This window comes from Lissotriton vulgaris, chromosome 10 (assembly GCF_964263255.1).
Source record: "Lissotriton vulgaris chromosome 10, aLisVul1.2, whole genome shotgun sequence".
Classification (NCBI taxonomy): domain Eukaryota; kingdom Metazoa; phylum Chordata; class Amphibia; order Caudata; family Salamandridae; genus Lissotriton; species Lissotriton vulgaris.
This window is the reverse complement of record NC_141698.1, coordinates 221,494,871-221,518,103: the sequence shown is the minus strand read 5'-3', so window position 1 is coordinate 221,518,103 and position 23,233 is coordinate 221,494,871. Positions and strand designations below refer to the sequence as shown.

Here is a 23,233-nt window from a genome sequence, read left to right as displayed (position 1 = left end):
GGCCTTAAACCTTCAGCTCCTCGTCGCGGCCGTGAGGACTAATCTCCTCGCTGAGGTCCTCAAACAGCAGTCCGGCTCCGCGGAGCCCCTCCTGCCGTTCAATGAGGCCTTGTGTGACGTTCTGCTGGGCACTTGGTCCAAGCCCGCCACAGGCCCACCTGTGGACAGGAACGTGGCCAGACGCTACCGCCCGGCACCGGGCGACCCATGCTTTTTGTCCACCCATCCCAACCCCGAGAGCCTGGTCATCCAGGCCTCTAACTCCCAAACCGCATTCCCGTCGGCCCCGCCCGACAGGGAATCCAAGAGATATGAGCAGTTCGGGAAGAAGGTCTTCTCGTCTGTGAGCCTAGGGCTACGGTCTGTGAACACCAACTGTCTCTTGGGCCGCTACACCCACACTCTGTGGGACACGGTTGCGGAGGTGCTGCCACAATGCCCTGAGGAGGTCAGGGCTAAACTCAGCCAAACCCTTGCGGACGGCCGAGATGCGGCACGTTTTTCTATCCGGTGTGGGCTGGATACCACGGACTCACTGGGCAGGGCGATGGCAACGACGGTGGCGGTTCGACGCCACGCCTGGTTGAGGTCCGCCAACTTCTCGGCCGATGTCCAGGCCACCCTCCTGGACATGCCGTTTGATGGCCGTCGCCTCTTCGGCGACAAGGCAGACCATGCGCTGGAACGTTTCAAGGACTCCAGGGCCACGGCCAAGTCCTTGGGCCTTACGGCCCCACGCCAGCAATCGGGTGCCTTTCGCTCCTTTCGTGGCCACGGAAGGGGCGCCCCACCACGGACCGTCAGCCACGCGCCGCAGAATGTTCAGCAACGCGGTGGCGGACGTGGGAACCGCCGTGGCGGTGGTCGGGGCCAGCGGCGAGGCCAGTCCACACCTCCCTCAGCAGCCCCGCCTCAAAACCTTGCTAGTCCGAGTTTTCAGGCCCATGTGACGCCTGTGGGAGGCAGGGTTCGCCATCACCTCTCCCACTGGCATACAGTCACTTCGGACAGGTGGGTGCTGCAAATTGTCCGAAGGGGTTTCTCCCTCCCCTTCGAGTCTTCCCCTCCATCCATGCCACCTCAATACCACCGTGTGTCGGGGGATCACTTGCAACTTCTGCAAGAGGAGGTTTCGGCCCTCTTGGCCAAGAGGGCCATCGAGCGCGTTCCTGGGCCAGAAGTAGGACGTGGTTGTTACTCCCACTACTTTCTGGTACCCAAGAAGGGCAAAGAGGGCCTACGCCCTATCTTGGTTCTGCGGAACGTCAACGGCTTCCTCCGGACGGAGAAGTTCAAGATGCTCACTTTGGCTCAGGTCCTGGCTGCCCTGGACCCGGGAGACTGGATGGTAGCGTTGGACTTGCAGGACGCCTATTTCCACATCCCCGTCCTGCCGGCCCACCGGCGTTACCTACGGTTCATGGTAGGCCAAGAGCACTTTCAGTTTACCGTGCTCCCCTTCGGCCTTGCCAGCGCCCCACGGGTGTTCACGAAGGTGATGGCGGTGGTCGCAGCCCATCTGCGCAGGCAGGGGATATCAGTCTTCCCCTACCTCGACGACTGGTTGTTGAAGGCGGGCTCGCCCCAGTCGGTCGTCAGCCACCTCCAGACTACGGCCGACCTCCTGCACTTGCTGGGGTTCTCCATCAATTTGCCGAAGTCACACCTGTGTCCCTCTCAAAAGCTCCTCTTCATCGGAGCGGTTCTCGACTCGGCGCAGTTTCGGGTTTACCCACCCGAACAGCGGGTTCGGGATATTCAGGCTCTGATTCCTGTATTCAGGCCGTTATCCCGGGTCTCGGTCAGGTTGACGCTGCGGCTTCTGGGGCTGATGGCCTCCTGCATCCTTCTGGTGCGTCACGCCAGGTGGCGGATGCGGGCTCTGCAGTGGGACCTGAAGTTTCAGTGGGCCCAGCATCAGGGCAACCTGTCCGATCATGTCCTGATCTCGGAGGGCACTGCGAAGCAACTGCAGTGGTGGCTCACGGACCGCGACTGGGTCAGTGGCAGACCCCTCTCCCTACCCCAGCCGGAGCACGTAGTTGTGACGGACGTGTCCCTCCAGGGCTGGGGAGGCCACATGGGAGAGGCGGAGATCAGAGGCCTCTGGTCTCCGGCGGAGTCCCGGCTCCACATCAACCTTCTGGAGCTGCGGGCGATTCGTCTTGCACTGAAGGCATTCCTCCCCTCTGTCAAGGGGAGCGTAGTGCAAGTGTTCACCGACAACACCACCGCCATGTGGTACTGCAACAAACAGGGCGGTGTGGGGTCGTGGACCCTCTGCCAGGAGGCTCTGCGCCTCTGGCAGTGGCTGGAACATCAGGGCGTGACCCTGGTGGTTCAACACCTGGCAGGCTCTCTGAATGCCAGGGCGGACGAACTCAGCCGCCGGTGCATGATGGATCACGAATGGCGTCTGAACTCGGACGTGGCGCAAGGTCTCTTTCGACAGTGGGGAGAGCCTTGGTTAGATCTATTCGCCACAGAAGAGAACGCGCAATGTCAGCAGTTCTGCGCGTTGGAGTTTCCAAGGCGGCACTCGCTCGGAGACGCTTTTCGTCGCGAGTGGAGCTGCGGTCTGTTGTACGCCTTTCCGCCTATACCACTTCTGCCCAGAGTGCTGAAGAAGATCAGGCGCGACCGGGCCCAGGTCGTCCTTGTGGCTCCGGACTGGGCACGAAGATACTGGTATCCCGAGCTACTCAGCATGTCAGTCGATCCCCCGATTCGTCTGCCTCTTCGGGAGGACCTTCTGTCGCAGCAGCAGGGGACGGTCCTGCACCCGAACCTGTCCAGTCTCCACCTACAAGCTTGGAGATTGAGCGGCGGCAGTTGAGGCCATTTGACTTGCCTCCCGAAGTCTGTGATATCATTCTGGCAGCCAGGCGTCCCTCCACAAAGTCGGTATACGCCTGCCGGTGGAACAGATTTGTGGCATGGTGCACAGCAAAGGCTGTGGATCCTCTCTCTGCACCCCTTTCGGAAGTGCTGCTCTTTCTTCTTTCCCTTGCCCGGCAGGGCTCTGCTCTGGGCAATCTTAAAGGGTACCTTTCTGCTCTATCAGCTTTCTTGAGGCTACCAGATCAGCCTTCTTTATTCAAGTCCCCTATTGTGAGTAGATTTCTGAAGGACATCACGCATATGTTCCCTCCTGTTCCCTTCGTGATGCCCCAGTGGGACTTGAATCTGGTTCTCACCTATCTGATGTGTGCTCCCTTTGAGCCGCTTCATAACTGCCCTCTTCGTCTCCTTACTCTGAAGACGGCCTTCCTGGTTGCCATCACCTCTGCCAGGAGGGTGAGTGAGCTCCAGGCCCTTTCTTCTTCTCCACCTTTCCTGTCTGTTCATCCTGATAAGGTGGTGTTACGTACACGACCTTCCTTTCTGCCCAAGGTTGTCACGGCCTTCCACATCGGGCAGTCCATCACCTTGCCCACCTTCTTTCCGCCTCCGCATCCCTCGAAAGAGGAGGAGAGGCTCCACCGTCTGGATCCAAAACGTGCGCTCTCCTACTACCTAGATCGCACACGCCAATTCCGGGTGGATGACCAACTCTTCGTTGGTTACGTGGGCGCAAAGAAAGGAAAGGCTGTGCACAAGAGGACCATCTCAAGGTGGATCATCTTGTGAATTCAAGCATGTTACTCCATGGCGAGGAAGGAGCCCCCGGCTGGATTGCGGGCTCACTCCACTCGGGCCACGGCAACGACAACTGCCCTGGGCCGCGGTGTCCCCCTGCAGGACATCTGTCAGGCAGCCACGTGGGCCTCGCTGCACACGTTCGCAAGACACTACTGCCTGGACAGTCAAGTCCGGAGGGATGGCTTCTTTGGCCGTTCCGTCCTCCAGGACTTTCTGGTGTGATATTGGTTCGCAGACCCACCTCCGGGGTTGGTATTGCTGGGGTATCTATTCTAAGGTAAGGAATCTATCACTAACGTGTCTCTTTCAGATGCACAAGTTACTACTTGTGTAACGATATATCTGTAAGAGACATTAGTTAGTGATAGATTCCTTACCGCCCACCCATCCTCCCCGTTCTGCGAACCGATATCTAGGGTTAAGGTCATCCCCTTTCAGGGCCCTAGTTTCATGGCACCAGTGTTCGTTCTATCATGGCTCTGCGTATCTGGCGCGGAAAAGCTGTGTTATCAGAACTGACGTCAGCGCGCATGGGCGCCGTCTAAGTACTCCGACGACGTCATCCCGGCGCTCACGACGCTGACGACGGACGCGGAGCCGCAGACGACGCCTACCAGCGCGCAGGGGTATTGCTACGCAAAAGTTTCCGGATCCAGTCTGACGCCTGGGGATATTCTAAGGTAAGGAATCTATCACTAACTAATGTCTCTTACAGATATATCGTTACACAAGTAGTAACTTGTGCGACGCCACCGAACTCAACGCCGGCCGAATCCCTGGATGCTACCGAGCCACCCCGAGACGCACCCACGGACCTTTCAGCTGCCACTCCTGCAAGTTCACCTGCATCCGGACCTGCACTGCACCCGCAAAGCCGAGCACCAACAGCAACCACCTGAAGTGCATCCTGCTCAACACTCGCTCCGTCCACAGGCACGCCGTCCAACTCTGGAACCTGATCGACACTACATCCCCAGACGTCGCCTTCCTCACAGAAACCTGGATGAACGCCTCCTCAGCGCCCGACATCGTGATCGCCATCCCAGACGGATACAAGATCACCCGGAGGGACCGCGTCAACCAGACCGGAAGAGGCATTGCCATCGTCCACAAGAACACCATCCGCATCACGACCAACACCGACGACCCCCTCGCAGCCGCCGAACACCTGCACTTCCAGATCCACACCGACCCTAAGACCACCCTCAGAGGCACCCTCATCTACAGACCCCCGGGACTACGCACACAATTCAGCGAAGACATTGCCGACTTCATCAGCCCGCACGCCCTCCCCTCCGCCGACTACATCCTCCTCGGGGACCTCAACTTTCACCTGGAGAACAACAACGACCGCCACACCACCACCCTGCTGGACAACCTCGACAACCTCGGTCTCAAGCAGCTGGTGACCTCCCCCACCCACTACGCCGGTCACCCACTCGACCCCATCTTCTCATCCAGCAAGCACATCGCCTTCAGCCACACGACCGGACTCCACTGGACGGACCACAGCTGCGTCCACTTCAGCTTCAGAAAGAACACTATCCACCACCACCAGCAACAGGTCGCACGCAGAAGCTGGAACAAGATCACAGCCGACCAGCTCGCCTCAGCCCTGAGCCAAGACCCCCCCGCCAGCTCATTGAACCCCAGCCAGGCCGCCAACAACCTCACGAAGTGGATCAGCAACTGCGCAGACGACCTCGCCCCACTGAGAACCCCACCCAGCAGACCCGGCAGTAAGAAAGCACCATGGTTCACCGACGAACTCAAGAGCTCCAAGAAGAACTGCCGTGCCCTCGAGCGAGCCTGGCGCAGAGATCCTACACCAGACAACATGACCATCCTCAAGCTTGCAACCCGAAAACACCCAGAAAGTGGTAGTGGTCCCTAAAGTGATGGGGAGCACACAGTGTTGTTTAAATGCCCCTCACACACCAACAGGCCCCTTGGTGTCATGCTTCATCATCGGGGCCTTCGCACCCCTCTACGGGATGCGGTGTGCTACGACTCACGACTACGTAGGAGCACTTAGTAGTGAACTATGTGAGGGAGTGTGTTCTAAGGGAGAGTGCGAGTGAAGTGAGGTGGAAAAAGTGAGTTTCTTTAAAAAATACCTGGCGCGTAGGAAAAAAATATAATTTATTATGTCCTCGGCTGGTATTATTAAAAATGTGCAGAGTGAGGTTGTAGATATACGTACTAGGGTATTACAACCGCTTCAGAGTGTCAACATGTTTCCGAGCGCAAGGGCTCCTTCTTCAGGACAAGGATATGCACGTTTTTTTTTTAAATATATTTTTATTGCAGAGTTATAAACCACAGGATACAATTAATCAGCCAGTTCACTCGTGATATCCCCCCGTCCAATAAGAAATCCAAATCGTACACAGCCATTCAGCCCGCATCCCGGAGGCCGGGCGGCATATTACTTCGTTCAATAGGAAAACATCACGGTGCACGTCCCATAGGGACCATGGTTGAAATGTCGTTTTGCGTATCTGCTTTTATCCCCCCACCCACAACATCACTCCCGTCAGCCATCCCAGTGAGAATCAGTGGTATCGCCCTTGTCGGGACCTGCCCTAGGCGCTATGAGTTGTCACACCTGGCCGCTCTCCCCAGCCATTCCACGCTCCACACAGTACCCACCATCCTAGTAGGTCCAAGGTGCCCTAATGGGCTACCATCTAACGGCTTCCGGCCCACCCCAAACTCCCATTAACCAACCCCCCCAAAGCCCCCCCTCCCCTGGCAACTGCTAAGGTGTATGCCTCGTCCTGTCGAATTGGATGGATCCACTACAGTGCGTGGTACAATACTTTTGTGTTCGCCCCGCGGTGTCCACCGGCCTAGTTTTCACCATCCTCATCCTCTACCAAAGAATCACGCAACGCTTGTACCACTAACTCCCATGCATGCGCCGCATCCAATGCCTTCTCATTCCCCATCTTGACAGCCTGCTTCATCCGGAGGACACTCTCGCAGTCAGACCACCGCAGCAATTCATTCTTCCATCTACGCAGTGAGGGTCCCCCCCTGGACTTCCAATGCCACGATATTTCCCTCTGCGCCAATATCAGACCCAGGTCAATGAATTTGCTTGTCACCTTGGTGTGTTTAGTATGCGGGAACCAGAGCAGCAGGCACGCCGCCATATCAAATTCCACCTCCCTGTCAGTTACTTCGTTCAGGAGTTCCCCTACCTCCGCCCAATAGGTCCCCAGGTGTGAGCACCCCCAAAACAAATGGTCCATGTCCGCGTCCTGAGACGAACACCGTGGGCATCGGGCATCCGGCACCTGAAAGTACCGCTGTAATTTCTCAGGAGTTAAATAAGCCCTATGAAGCACATAGAAATGTACTTGCTGAAAGCGCGCATTTCTCGTGCCCTTCCACGTGCGCCGCAGGATATGGCCCCATACCGTATCCGGTATGGGCCGGCCCACGCTCTCCTCCCATTTAGCCTTGAGCCCTTGGAGTGGTTCCAGTCCCTCATTCAGCATCCTATTATGGAGGCACGTCACAGCTTTGAACGTACCTGCCGCCATCACCACATATTGGCACGCCATAGTCGTTGTTGGTTCCATGAGCCCCCCTTTCCAGTGCTTCTTTATGGCAGCCACCACCGCCGCGTGTAGGAGGAACCCCCCATCTGGCAGCCCAAACTGGTCCCGGAGCGCTTCGAACGGCGCCAAAGCCCCGTCTATGTATAAGTCGCCTACCACCTGCAGTCCCGCCTCTTCCCAATCCAACAACGGGGACCAATCTCCCCCGTGCGGCAAAGCCGTCAGCATTCCGATCGGGATCTCCGGTGCATAAGGCCGCGATGCCTTCGCTCTCCGAAGGCTCCTCTGCCAGCACAGCCGGAGCGTCCGCTCCTCCATGGTGAGGGCCCGCAACTCGAGCCTCTGTTGCATGATGATGTAGGACAGCACGTGGCGTTGTATCCCCCGATCTCGGTCCTCCTCTGGACCCCGAAACACCCTAGCTACGTTCTGAGTAAGGACCTGCAACTGCGCCGCAAGATAATACAGCTCGAAGTCGGGCACAGCCATGCCCCCTTCTAGCTTGGGGCGAAGTAGCGTGCTCAGGGCCACTCTACGGCGGCCATGCCCCCATAGGAAGCCAATGATCATTGACCGCAGGTCTCTAAAGACCCCTTGGGGAATCCAGACAGGCAGCGTTCGGAAATAATAGAGGAAGCGCCACCATTTTCAAAAGTGCAATCCTACCCAGAACCGTCAGCGGGAGGGTCGACCAGAAAGACAAGCTGCCCCTCAGTGCCCGGATACAGCGACCAATGTTGCCCTCCAATAAGTCCGCTGTCGCGTGGTAGATGCGAACACCCAGATAGGTGAAGCAAGAGGGCTCCCATACCACGCCCAAATCGCTGCCAGGGACTGGTGATCCCGCTCGCAGCGGGAACACACAAGTCTTCGCCCAATTGACCTTAAGGCCCGATAGCCGGCCGAACTCAGACAACAGATCCATCGCTCCGACCAATGCCCCCGAGGTGTCAGCTAGGTACAGGAGCAAGTCATCCGCATATAGCGATATATAATGCCAATGCCCGCCGCTGGCTACCCCCACGTACCTGTCACCTGACCTCGCATGGACCGCCAAGGGTTCCATCGCCAGAGCAAACAATAGGGGGGAGAGAGAGAACATCCCTGTCGTGTGCCCCTGCCCACCGGGTACGCCGCAGACACCAGACCGCCCAAACGCACTCTCGCCGTTGCCGAGGTATATAAGACCCTCGTCCACCTGCGGAACCCTTCGCCCATGCCAAACCTCTCTAATACTCCATCCAGGAAAGACCATTCCAAACTATCAAAGGCCTTCTCGATGTCCACGGACAGGACCGCCGGAGCTCCCTCCCCGTCCAAGATGGCGTCCATTATTCCCACCAGGCGGCGGATATTCAGCGCCGTGCTCCTCGTGGGTATAAACCCGGCCTGGTCCCTGTGTACCAGGCCCGTCATATGTGGGGCCAGCCTGGTGGCTAGGATTCGGCTCAGAATCTTATAATCTACCGTCAGCATGGATAGCGGGCGATAAGACCTCACATCCGCGGCATCCCGGCCAGGCTTTAGGAGCGGTACAATCAAGGCCTCCCGCATGGACCCAGGCAACGCCCCAGCCTCGAAGGCTTCCGTATACACCACCAGCAGCCTGGGAGCCAAGCTGTCCACATACTGTTGATAAAATTCAATCGGCAGTCCGTCCACCCCGGGCATCTTGTTGCGGGCCATATGTTTGATGGCCACCCGTATTTCTGTGAGCGTGATCGGGCTACCCAGCTCCTTCGCGTCCTCCTCGTCCAGGACCGGAAGCTGCCTCTCCCCCAGGTATTCCGCAATGTCCTGAACCCCACTCCCAGCTGACTCTGGTACAATTCCTCATAATACCCCCTAAAACGTTCCAATACCGCTGCCTGGGAGTACACCATTTCTCCCTGCGCATTATTAATGCTGAGGATCGGGCAGCCCCTAAGTTCCGGGTTAGCTAGTCTGGCCAAGAGGGTACCCACCTTGTCCCTTTCTGCATGTGCCCTGATGATATACTGCCTGTAGTCATAACACCTTAAACGTTCCGCCTCGGTGGCAACCACTTCCTTCGCTTCCAATAACTGGGCCTGTAAATCTGGCCTAGCCGGCCTGCGGCGCTCCAAGTCCCTCAAAGTTTCTTCCGCTTTCATGAGGTCGTTCAACACAGTCGTGCGAGCATTCGAGAACCTACCCAAACACACCCCTCTCACCACCACTTTCATTGCATCCCATTCAGTGGACCTGCTCGTGGCCGTGCCCTCATTCACTCCGAAATAGCTATCAATGCCTTGCCGAACCGCGTCGCTGAACACAGAATCCTCAAGCGTCTCCGGCCGAAGCTGCCATGTTGGTATCACTGAGCGCTCTCTCTGCCACTGAATGTGTACCAATAGGGGGTTATGATCGGAGATAGTCCTAGCCAGGTACTCCGCATGGGAAATCAATGGGGCTAGGGATCCACCGCAGAGCACCGAATCAATCCTGACATGCAGATCATGGAGAGCAGAGTAAAAGGAATAATCCCTGGCTCCCCTGTGCCGCTCCCTCCAGACATCCAGCAACCCCCATCTATCCTGCCAATCCTTCCTGTGCGCGGCCAGCCTGCGCACCGGGGAGTCCACCAGGGGGGGATGGGACCTATCCAGAGCCACATCCGTGATCGAATTGAAGTCCCCCCCTAACACTATCGGGCCCGCCAGGAAAGAGGCCAAGGACCCCGAGAGGCTATCAAAGTATCGAGCTTGTTCTGTGTTCGGTGCATATACACAGCAGAAAACCACATCCCTTCCATATAACCTCCCCTCCACCGCCACAAACCGGCCATCCGGATCCACTACTTGATTCAGCACTTGAAAGGGTATCCCCGCCCTCACCAGATCAGCACCCCCCTGGCATACGCTGAGTAAGTGGTGCCAAACACCTGGCCCGCCATCTTTTCTGCAAGGCAGCGCACTCTTTTTTGGTGAGATGAGTCTCCTGGAGCATAGCAATCTGAACCCCCCTGCGTACTAGATATGCATGGACTTTGTGACGTTTCACCATAGTTCGTAGCCCCCGGACATTCCACGTCAGGCATTTCAAATTAGGTAATGTCCCCATTCCAGCTTCGTACAGTCCGATTCAAATAACGAAGGTTCATAGCCCCCCCAATGCAGTTGCCCCCCCCCGAACATACCCAAAACAGAAAAACTTCCCAAACCCCACACCCCAGGACCGAGCACACGAACCCAATGGCCGCCCCCATCCAAACCTTGAACCAACTTCTTGCACTCTTACCCTGTGGTCTCCACCACAGTCGGCCTTAAGGGCCCAAGGGGGGTGAGTCACCGCCGACCCCAGCAAGCGGAGCCCGCGCCCCGCACCTTCATCCCCTCCGAAGCACACAGCTCCCCCTCCCGGCATCCCGTCCTCCATCAACAGGATACCACCCTACCATGAAGTCTAGATCTAGTCCCAATTCAATCTCAGCCGCAGAAGATACCATCCGATGTCTGTGGGGTCACTATCGGTCCCTTCGAGCTTTCCGCCTCTGAGAGTTCCTCTCCCGTCCTGCTGCCTTCCCCTCCCGAGTCCGTCTCTGCCCGTTCACTGTTCTGTTGCGACCCTGTAATGGCCGCCGTCGCTGCGAGCGCATCCCTCTTCTCCGCCGCCATTTGAGCCTCCCGTTTCACACGCTGGCGCCTGTTGCGGGATCTGATGCGTTGTGATTGCCTCACCCGGGGCTGCTTGGGTTGGTCTCGCCTACTTTTATGCGATCTGTCCGTCCCCGCTCTATACGACTCCAGCCATTGCCAAACTTCATCCGGAGTCTGAAAAAAGTGCGTGGAGCCATCCATAATGATCCGCAGCTTAGCCGGGTAGAGCAAGGAGTACTGGATGCCTTCCTCCCTGAGCTCCTTCTTCACCGCGAGGAACGATGCCCTGTTCTTCTGGACCGCTTGAGTGTAGTCCGGGAAGATCATAACCTTACTGTTCTCCACCTCATACGGGCCCGACATCCTGGCCCGCTGGATGAGGAGATCCCGGTCCTTGTAGTGGAGGAGCCGCACCACCATCGGTCGGGGAGGGCGGCCAAGCCCCGGCGGGCGTGCAGGTACCCGGTGAGCTCGCTCCAGAGTGAAAAAAGGAGTAAGCCCCTCCGGCGCTACCACAGTGCGGAACCAGTTCTCCATATAGGCCACCGCATCCTCCCCCTCAATCCGTTCCGGCAGGCCTACGACCCGCACGTTGTTCCGTCTATTGCGGCCTTCGGCATCCTCCGCCCTCCGCTCCAGCGAGTCCAGTCGGGCCAATATGTCCGTGATCCTGTGCTCCGCGGTCACCACCGATGGCTTCAGGTCCAGCAACAGTTGGTCATGGTCCTTGACCCTGTCCGCCAGCTTTGCGTGATCCGTGCGCAGCAGCCCCAGGCCCGTGGCCACTTGGGCAATGTCTTGGTGCAATGCTTCCTTAGTTGAGGTAATCGCATCAAGTATGGCATCCAAACGCCGGTTCAGCCGCTGTTCTTGGTCAAGCTCCGGGGAAGGACTCTCGCTCAGCCGAGTTGATGTCGCCGAGTCCCCCTCAGCGCGTCTCTCGGCCATCGGCCCTCCGATCGCCGCCATTACAGGGTGCTGCGTCACAGGTCCAGGATCCCGTTTTGCGTTGGCGCCCGTAGTTCCGTGCCAGTCTCCGGGCACCGGGCAGTGCAATGTCCCCACCGACGCTCTCAGGAGCAATGACCAGTTAGACTAGCTCCGTTCCGTCGCCCCCCTCGGAAGCCTGAGGGGGGAAGGATGAGTCTTATGGCGGTGGCCAACGAAGGTCCCCAAGCTCCTGGGTGAATCCGGTCAGCGTCCCCTGGTCTCAGGACACAGCACCGCCGATCCTAGTGCCCCGATCAGCCGATTGCAGGATCTCTTGCCAGTCGGCGACAACTTGGCTCAGGGCTGAAGTTCGGAGCCGTCCGACCTCCTCGCCGCCATTTTCTTCGCGCCCTCGGCAACACCTCGGCCGCCTCTTCAACTCGGTCGTCTCGGGGCCAGCAGTCCCCCGGCGACTCTCCGATTGTGCCCAGCTGTCCCCTTACACTTCAGAGGGCAGGAGCATCGTCTTCGGGTCGCCCAGGGTTCCGAAAACAGGAGAATTAGCGGGATTCCGCGCGGAGCTGCGAGCTCATGCCGCCATCCCGATCGGCGTCCAAGCCACGCCCCCAGGACAAGGATATGCACGTTAACCTCACCTTACTCACATGAAATGTAAAAGTGTTTATATAAAAATTAAAAAATAAATGTGTAATGTACCTAACAATGTTTTATGTATAAGTGAGTTCAGTTGGGCCCAATAGGCGTTGAAGAGAACTTATTGTTCTCAGTCTGATAACCTCATGAGCCTATGCGTGGTATTGGGGGATCCTTCCATACTGCTCAGTAAAGCAACGGTTACTGCATGACTGATCGCCTGCCTTCCCCTCAACGCTGCTCCGATGAAGTGACTCAAGTCAACGCCGTCTCCTCGTCGTGCTTCAACATCCTGCGCATGCTACGTAAGATCTTCCGGTGGATCCCCACCGAGACCAGGAAGACGGTCACCCAGGCCCTCGTCACCAGCCGACTGGACTACAGCAACTCCCTCTACGCCGGAACCACCGCCAAACTCCAGAAGAGACTCCAGCGGATCCAGAACGCCTCAGCAAGACTCATCCTCGACATCCCCCGACACAGCCACATCTCCGGACACCTGAGAGACCTGCACTGGCTCCCGATCAACAAGAGAATCACCTTCCGTCTCCTCACCCACGGACACAAAGCCCTACACAACCGAGGCCCAAGATACCTCAACAGCCGCCTCAACTTCTACACTCCCACATGCCAACTTCCATGGTCCAGCCACGCCCTCGCCGCCGTCCCCCGCATCCGAAGAGCCACCACAGGAGGAAGGTCCGTCCCCTACCTGGCCGCCAAGACCTGGAACTCCCTCCCGACCCGCCTACGCCTGACCCAAGACCACCTCGCCTTTAGGAAGCAGCTCAAGACCTGGCTGTTCGAGCAGTAGCGGACCCCCCCTCCCCAAGCGCCTTGAGACCCTCCGGGTGAGTAGTGCGCTATATATAAAATAAATGCTTGATTGATGGAACTCCTCAGTGAGTTGCAATATCCTTATAATGTATGGCAGGGGCTACTTTATCTCATAAAGTACAGCCACCAGTTTAACTATGGCCTTATGAATGCCCTCCTCCAATCCACTACAGACAGTTCCACTAGTGATATTCTAGAGAATGCATACATAAAAAAAAGCATAGAGAAAATAGTGCAGATATCTGTGATAGTCCACGCAGGCATGGGTAATTGCTGATCTGGGTGATACATTTAAAATACTTGTAATTGAATTACCTTTTCAATTTACCTGCTTGGATTGAAATATATCACGTCCCCACACAACCAGTGCTTAGTTTGAGCCAGTGGTTTCCGGTGCTCAACACTGATCTTAATTTGTTTCCGGTGCTCCGCACCGGCACTTAATTGTTAACACCACACTTTGGACAGTCTATCACATGGTGGCACTGCTCATCTAATTTTGAGATGAGCAAAACAACGGTTGTTTATAAATACAATATACATTACAAACTACTAATATCTGCTGCCATAGTAATTCCTTTAGCTTTGGGGACCTCAAATAATTTAAACTGTAGCACTTGCTGGCGAGGGAGATGGCTATTAGTTATTTTGGCAGCGATATAGAATTTCTATCTATAATAATGGCACTATCCTCATGCAAGCCACGAATCACAATCTTAATTTACTTGAGAAGATCTTCCCCATCATTAAAGATCATGTATGCAATCCCCCTGCCTCAACCCGTCACTCACCCCCTACCCAATCCACCCCTTCGGCCAACACATATGTCACCTCTTCCACATCCCCATCATCCACCCCCCGCCCACTTCATCCCCACCCCCCTCATACATCGCACCCACCCTCCCCTACTTCCCAGAACACCCTCCCCCCTACACACCCCACCCCACCATGACATACCAACCCACAGCTCATCCCTCACCTCCCACCCAACCCCTTACACCCCACCCACTAATACACTCACACACACCCCGACCCCAACTCACAGATCGAATACTGGCACTCGCATCCCCATCTTCCACCCACCTCATCCCCACCCTCCTCAGGCATCGCACCCACCCACCCCTACCTACCAGATTAACCTCTCCCCCGACATCCCAACACATCGTTATCTACCAACCCTCAGATCAATCCTCACTTCCCACCCAACCCCCTACGCCTCATCCACCAACACACTCAATCACACCCCAGCGGCACCACACAGACCGAATACTGACACACACATCGGCTCTCCTCCACACCGACCCCAAACGCCCCCCCCTTCTATCCTCTGTCCACTCCCAGCTACACCCACTACTGCTATTTACCAACAACAACCATCCATATCACCTATTGTACCCACACTAATTGCCCCTCCACCCATCCATGCAACATCACCCACTACTCTTGGACCTACCTCACACACAATGGAAAGTATCAACATCAATAGGATTATGTCTGAACTCCTACAAATCAAGAAGGAACTCCACACTGTCAAAAAGATGATTGCTAGACAACCAACGCACGTCAGATCGATGCACAAGGCTAGATCAAGCTAACCCTCTATTCACATCTCACACATTCCCAAGCACAATCGCCTCTCATGGAACTCCATACCATCCCCCAACCTCCCTTCACCGCCCTATCCGATGCACTAACCCATTCTCGGAGAAAGATATTTGCTCCCTCTTACTCTCCTATAATTCCCCTCACATCTCCCCTAGCGCCACGACAAACACGATTAGGGCTATCACCTCTAATTCACACAGACCCGCCACTCACAGCAATAGAATCAGTGATAATAACCTTAGAAGAATCACATTCACACCCAATCCCACCCCTTCTCTCACGACACCCCTTCTCAAATGCACCCTCCTGAACTGTAGATCGGCCGCTAGACACGCAGTAGATGTAGCCGACCTCATCATCTCTCATGAGCTGGACTTGATTGTGCTAACAGAGACATGGCTTACTGAATCCTCCTCACCCCTTCTGGACATTTTGGTACCACCTAACTACGACATCATCATACTTGACAGAAGTGAAAAAGTTGGGGGAGGAATAGCTTGCATACACAGGAGCAACCTATCAGTAATTGGAGCCATATCCCCCACTGTCTCCTCTTGTGAATACATGTGCATCAACATCACCAGTAATGGTACGCCAGTTTGCTCTCTTCCCACCATATATCATCCGCCGCGTGATAACCTGACTTTCATTGAACACTTCATGGAAATGATCACAACAACCATCGGACATCAAAACACCCAAATATTTCTAGGTGACTTCAATCTCCACTGGAATGATAATGATGATCCAACGGTCAACAGTCTCAAAAACTTAATTGACACGCTTGACCTCGCCCAAATCTGCAACATCCCCACTCACAAAAAAGGTGCAATCCTGGACTTAATAATTTCCAAAAACAATTCCATCCAGCTTGACTCAATCCTCCCCTGTGATTGGTCAGACCACTACATCATTACTTTCTTTATCAGGGAAACAGTGAAACTTACTGCAGCCCAATCTGCTAAACCAAAAATCTGGAAAAGAGACTTGAATAAACTCAAGCCCAACACATTGCTCATTCACTCACATAAACTACTCCTGCCTCCGGAGGGCCTCTCCTCCGTAAATGACCTCACCAATCATTATCTGAACACAATGACTACGGTTATCAATGAAGCCGCTCCTCTACAACTAAAGAGAGTGCCCTCTAAAAACTCTAAACCCTGGTTCAATGACCTGCTGAACGATGACAGAAGCTCTCTTAGAACCTCAGAACGTCTCTGGAGATCAGTCCCTTCCGCCAAACACCTGAAAACTCTAAGAAGGAAGAGAAAAGACTATTACAGAAAGATCAAACGCACTAAAGACGAATTTTTCTCTCACCAACTAGATAAGGCAAGAAGTAGACCCAAAAACTGTTTGATTTAATCAAATCACAATCTATAGACGAACCTAAACAACTACAAGATACCTCAGGCACCCAACCCACTTGTGAAGAATTCTCTGCTTTTTTTGACACCAAAATAGAAAACATCAAGAGGGATCTCCTCAATGTCCTCACAGTCCGACAGTCTTACCCTCCTATAACAATACCTCCCTCTTCTCCATCTCCAACTCCGCCACAACAAACAACCTCAAAACTTCACCTAAAAAATGATGCAGCATGGTCTTCCTTCGACTCATACACTGAAGAATCTGTAGGCAAGATTCTGAGCACCCTCAAGTCAGCCAATCATAGCACCGATCCTCTCCCAGCTAACGCAGTTAAAGATCTAACCCCTCTGATCCTGCCGCTCTGGACCAAGATCATCAACAGCTCTCTACATCAAGGGTGCATCCCTGACGTCCTCAAATAGGGCAAGTCACACCCATCCTAAAAAAACCCACAGCTAACCGATGGATCTTAACAACTATCAACCTATTTCGAACAGCCCTACCCTAGCCAAACTCTTGGAAAAATGCGTTCTCCAACAATTTACAAAACATATTGACCTCTTCAACCTCCTTGACAATCACCAATCTGGCTTTAGAGCAGGGCATAGCACCGAAACAGCCATGACTCACATTATCGATGATGCGCTACAAATACTCGACCAAAATGGATAATGCCTACTCGTCTTGCTAGATCTCTCCTCTGCCTTCGATACGGTCAAACATGAGAACCTGACTGAACTACTGAACCTCAGAATGGGTCTATCAGGGTCAGGGTCAGTACTCAATTGGTTTACCTCCTTTCTGCAAAACCGGACCCAAACATCTACTGCACTGTTCAAAAAGGAAGTAAAGACGATTCTCATGGAAAAATTCACATGAGTCTCTCTAACAATCACGACCTACATAGATGCAAACAGACAATCTACATGGCACGTTGGCTCTCTCGGCCCGCACCTTTCTCTGTATCAAAGACAAGATTTAGCTCAACTTAGGATTCAGCTTTTGATCTACCTCCCTGGTCTGTTTTATTTATGCACACTATATCCACACATATCTTTATTTCTTTACTGTGTACTGCTGTATTAGGTTTTATATCTCCTACTGCTTGATATATACTGTTATTGTGTACTGTTTTTGTATACATTTCATTGCTTGTAAATTGCTCTGATATCCGCAAGGATCTGGTATGCGCTCTATAAAACTTTCAAATAAATAAATAAATAGATGACAGGAGCGATGGTTTCTTCAAGCTACAGTGGGCTCCTGGTCAGGGCCCTGGCACTTAATATTTTACAAATTAAGCACTGCACACAACAACTCCCCTTGAGTGCAGAGGACACCATGCCTGCATTTAACTATTTAAAAAAAGGCTATCCTGGGATAACCTGGGTATTTCAGTGGTGGGGGACCTCTGGAAGGGGGGAAAGGTGGTGGACTTCTCTTACCTCCAAACACATTATGAAATGGCTCAAAAGGAGAGGTTCAGATACCTTCAAGTTAGACAAGCACTCCGGTCGGTCATACCTCCTGGTGCCTCACTACCGGAGTCCTCCCCTCTAGAAGACTGGCTTCTTACAGAGCACATGCCAGATAGGGCCACTTCCTTTCCCTACCGAAAATGGATTAATAACTTACCTGATGGGACATCCAAGTTGAGACCGAACTGGTCCAGCGATGTGGGCGACTTAGATGATTCTGACTGGAAAGAGGCCCTTTCCTCTCCTCGTGAAAGAGCGATACCCTCCAGATTAAAGCTGGTTCAACTCAAGATACTACACCGCACATACTACACTCGTACGGCATTATTTAAAATAGGGTCCATCTCCCACAAGTATTGCCTGCGACACTGCGGAGATGAAGGGACGTTCTATCATACCATTTGGGACTGTAAAAACATAGCGTGGTACTGGGCAGCAGTTATGCGTACAATTTCCCAAACTATGGATGTCTCCCTTGTCACGGAACCTCGTTGTTGTTTGTTGAATATATGGGAGCCCAATGACTTAAACCACCGGCAATAAGACTGGGTAATGTTGGGTATGATGGTGGCAAAATGCAACATTGCCTTACTGTGGGGGTCGGACATTCTCCCTACTCTCCGTAAGTGGTGCGGGGATATGGATGACATGATGGTGGCAGAAAAGTCTGTGTTTATACATTGTGGGTGCCCTAAGAAATGGGAGACAATTTGGGGGGCTTAGAAGAGATTTCGTGGTAATATTTGTGACCCTCCTAACCTCGAAGATGACGAAAGTGACTCAGAGTGATGTAGATTTGACAAGTATAGATGTAAATGAGCTACTGTGCCTATGTGTTTGTTCCTTCTGTATAGCTCTGATAATGAGTGAGGTTGCTTTATTCTCAAGATCCACACAATGCATATTAATTTTTTGTATGTATCATTGCCCTGCTGGTTATGTTAATAAAAATATATTTTTTAAAAAAAAGCTATCCCTGTCCCCTTACAGTAGACCATTAACACACAGGATCCCTGTGCAAGGCACCACTGTGCTTGTCATTGAGAAAAAAAGGCTGGTGTTGCAGGAGAGCCTTTTGGGGGAGGGAGTCAACTTCCTTAGCGCTCACCTACCACAATCACTCATATGCAATCACCCCTCGACATCCTTCACCACTCATTCAACATTCCAGCTATATTTTGTCCCTTCATTGCCCGTAAGTAGAGTCCTGGTTATGTTTCTGGGGGTGCGAACATCCTGCTATGGTGGTTGACACCTAATTGGTTTCATATGGGCTTGATCTGTATTTTAATTTCCCGGCTGGTACAACAATTAGAAAAATCAGATTGTTTTTTTCCCCTTATTTATAGTTTAACAGACAATGTAGGAAGAAAACACTTTTAAGTGTGCTCTACAGCTGCCCTGGTGACCCCTGACTTTGACTGACAAAGACAGAAAAGCCATATTCAAATAAATAACAATGATTTTCTATAAAGTTCTATTTCAGATCCATACTGGGGCCTTTGCAGAATGTTAAACTGTAAAGAGATGACTATATTTGACTGTTCCAATTAAAGGTAGTAACCTTATATCTGCCCCAATAAGTTCTGTACAGCCTCTTCCCCTCTCAGACAAGCAGGGCTTTAAGGAAGAAGCTTTCTGTGAGGAGGATGGGAGGGGAGGAGGTATATGCTCTTGTAAGGGGCCTGGCAGGCAAGTTGTGAAAAAGAAACAAAAGTTGTTGTTTTGTTTCTCTTCACTTCTGAGTCAGCCCAGAGAGTCTCAAAGTAGGCTGTAAACTGCATCTGCTTTACAGGAGATGTGACACATACCCTGGACAAACAAGCTGAGGGGGGCCCTCTTCATATTTACAAGAGTGGGTGCCCCCCACACTGCATAGGCTGCGGTGGTGTTTGTTACGCCATACTCATTGTCTCCGTCCCCTGACTGAGCAGATATTGGACTTGAAAAACGATGGCAAATTCTTAGCATTAGTAAAAAGTCTAAAATTTCTATCTTCCGTTCCTGACCCTGGTGAACTCTAACCATGGACACAGGCAATGCCCAGAAGCCTCATCATCATAAGGTGGTAGTAAGGGTGATACTCGTGGGTGAAGTCTGCAGGCTGGTGCACAAGAACTAGTTATGTTGTAACTGTTAAAAAACAAGCTGTTGCTTTTGGCTGGGTCCAGTTTTCAGATGCTCATGTAGTTAGTACCTTCGCCAACTCTGGTGATTAGAATGGCAACTGTAGGTAGTGCCTTTGACAGGTCCGTGTCCTTTAAGCCTCAGATAAATGTGGCAGTATACAGTGTTCTCGCTCTCTCTCTCTCTCCTCTCTTTCTCCTCTGTATGCTTTAGGTAACCGGCCCATTGTAGAATCTGCTGCTTCGGAAAGCTTTTCTTTCAGTGCTTGTCTTGTAACTCCTGCAGTGTGACATTGATACGGCTGTGCACGTAATCGCGTAGATTGCTTGGTAAACTGCAGATAGTTCCGAACAAGGCTGCCATCTTTGGGCGGAATAAACGTTCATGTGACATAGATGAAGTTGGTAGTAACAGACACAATGGATCACGGGTGGTACTGTTGGTGTGGAAATGGATAATGGATAAAACTTCCACTTGTAGGGTATATTTTCCTTCTATGCTCAGGCTACAGCTCGCCCTCTGCTTTCTATTTGGGATCTTCAACTAGTGCTTACAAAATATGCCAGCGCCTAAATGGGAGGTAAGAGTCTTAAGTCAACTGGTATTTGTGGGATTGCGCTTCTCTATCAAAGTGTACAATAAAATTCCTTACTGCAAAAGGAACTGAAATGTTACCTCATTTGATCTGGTTTGATGATTGCCAGGCATGGTATGGATTGAGATTAATGTTTTAAGTTTGACGATTAATATTTTATGTTTTATGATTTTGTGTTTTGTATGCTTATTTTATTAAACTCATGTTTATCACATAAGATATGGTACATTTTAGCTGTTAATAAACGCATCTGCTGCACATTTTATTTAAACCATCCTTGAGGCCCTCATTTCCACCGGTAAAAGGTGGTCGGAGACCCTCTGACTTATTGTTGTGCTTGTTTAGAGAGCGCGGTACGCAGGTGTAAACTGCAGTAGATAACTATGACTGTTCGTGTCAGCACTTGTATGATTCCTCTTCCTCTCTCGAACAGGCCTACAGTACTTCCGGAACATGAAGATCTGCCAGGTGAACTTGGATGGCACCGGAGTGACGGCTGCTGGAGTTGCCAATCTCTTTGCATGCTGTCCGAGTGTGCTCAGTATCCGTGCAAGTAACCTCCAGGTGATACTCAGTGACCAAGTGTCCGACGAAGAACTCCCGGGCTAGTGCTTCGAGGAGAGAGATCTGCCCTTGTGCTAGAAGCAGCCTCTTTGACGTCAGCCAGCCTGGTGCCTTGAACGCTGGTGCTGCTCCTTTATCTAGCACGTTCCGCTGTCAGTCAGGAGCACCAGTGCTTAGAGTGAGACCAGGATTCTAGCGCTCCCCTTCTGACCCGTTGGGAGTAAAACATAGACCACCAGGAGACCACGAAGAGAATCCAACGAGGAACGCATGAGTGCGGACTCGTCTTCCTGTTGAGTCTGCTTTTCATTTCTTGCATCCTCTTTAGTAACATTTTCATGGTTTTACCTTGTTTAGCGGCTCTGCTACTTTTAAAATAAAGCATGGAAAATCATGCTAGAATTAAACTTAAAGAAAACCAAGTTTCTGAAAAAGCACACAGAAATAAAAAGATGGATTATATTAGCAAAGCATAGTTATGGCTTCTCAGTCACCCTCCTCGAGTGGGGGGATTCCTGGCCTTACAAGGACTCTTCGCATACCTGCTGCAGGGCTTACTTGGAAGATTCGCTTTAGTTACTAGAAAAAAACTCTTTCAATCATTCTCTTTCCCTGTCATTCTTTTTTATGCAATGGGTGAAAAGTTAATCTTGTAACAGACTTCCCTGCTGTGATCGCAGTGTCTGCACCGAATCGATGAATTTTTAAATAAAAGAGAGATTAAAATTCATATTAAATCCACTTGGTCATCCCTTGAACGTTTGTACTTATTTAAAACAATATGTTCTTGAAATAACTTTGAATGCACATGAGAACACCAGCCTACAATGCGTAAGTGTGAGCAAGCAGTGGTAGGATGCAGCCATGTCAATCCTAATGTATTGTGAATTTCAGGGGAGGTATCTCAAGTCACCTTAAAACCAAATCCCCTTTTCTAAGAAAAACTGTGTGTAATGTTGAAAGTCCATGCCTAGATGACAGGAGCATGCACAGCATGTGAATCTACAGCACTACAAGCAACAATCTGATAAGAATGGTTTCTTTTGATGCAAATTACCAACTAGGTTATATCGGGATGAAAGTGGTTCACTACAGGAAGTTTAGTAGTTACCATCTAACGCACATACTGCTGGTGTCCAAACTCTGCAAGAGTAATTACCATTGACTAGTGGTACCATCCTGCCATATTTCCTTACAGGCATTCCGTTCCTCCACACTTGTATTCAGGGCTTGAGTGAAGAGATGTTGACTTGGAATAGACCAGCCCAAAACCACAAATTGGTAAACCTTCCCTCCCACCCAACCCCCACATTTCATTCATATGGAGCAGTTGCACACATTTTTGTGGATCTGTCCTGGTCCAATTGTTGAGAGATTTTCTTTTATGGGTGGCATAAATCATCTATGAAATATTTTATGTTCATGGCCTTTAGTTGACTGTGTGGTAGTAGTAGCATTAACTTCATTCCATTTTGTTGTTAAGTCATATAAGTGCTCACAATAAAACAATACAACCATAAAAACGTGTGTCACTCTCTGAATAAAAGCAAGTGCATCCACAGATAACAAATTGATTACATCAAAGATACAGAATTAGAGTTCCCTTACACAAAGATAACATAACACAATCATAAGCTTCTCAGAATGGAAACAAGATTTATAACAAAAACTCAAGATAGATCCAATCTCAAATATACACAAGTGTGCTTATTGCAAATGTAGTATACCAGATAAAGAATATGACACAGAAAAAGTTGTAGGAACAGGAACACTGGTCCCACTTTTCTAAAATTCAGATGTAGAATTAGCAGGCAAATATACTGATGACGTAAACTATTAAATCTGAGGTGTATCATTACAATATGTAAGGTATAGGGAACGGAGGTATTATCACAGGTGCATACCTGTAGCTCCGCTAATTTTGGCAAGCCTCCCTTAGGAAACATCAACTGATGAAACTGATTTATTCTAAAATATGAAAACAGCGTGCAATGATATCTGGACATCTACTAGTCCGAATAGGGTTCATTTCCACTTAACTGTTTTGACCATAATAAAATGGTGCATTAAGCACTTAGTCAAAGCAGAGACCTCTAACTCCACTACCATCCTGGAGTGAAAGGCCTGCTTCAGCCAGGCGATGTCCCCTTTCACTATACAATCGGGGTCTGAAAACAGTTCTGATCTGCCCAGTTCAGTGAGATTTCTTCGAATAAAAGACAACCATGGAATACCGGAAAT

At 51.7% G+C, this 23,233-nt stretch overlaps 1 protein-coding gene across 4 annotated transcripts in view; it reads left to right on the top strand.

The window, feature by feature from the left end:
- The window catches only part of LOC147685008 (uncharacterized), a 2,279,237-nt gene extending 2,257,504 nt beyond the window's left edge, over positions 1-21,733 (top strand). For all 4 annotated transcript variants that reach the window (XM_086940905.1, XM_086940907.1, XM_086940908.1 and 1 more), the window contains one exon: positions 20,862-21,733. In XM_086940905.1, coding sequence (XP_086797031.1) covers positions 20,862-21,037 — 176 coding nt within the window. In that variant the 3' untranslated portion in view covers positions 21,038-21,733. The remainder of the gene's footprint in view (positions 1-20,861) is intronic.
- The last annotated feature ends 1,500 nt before the right edge of the window (positions 21,734-23,233 follow it).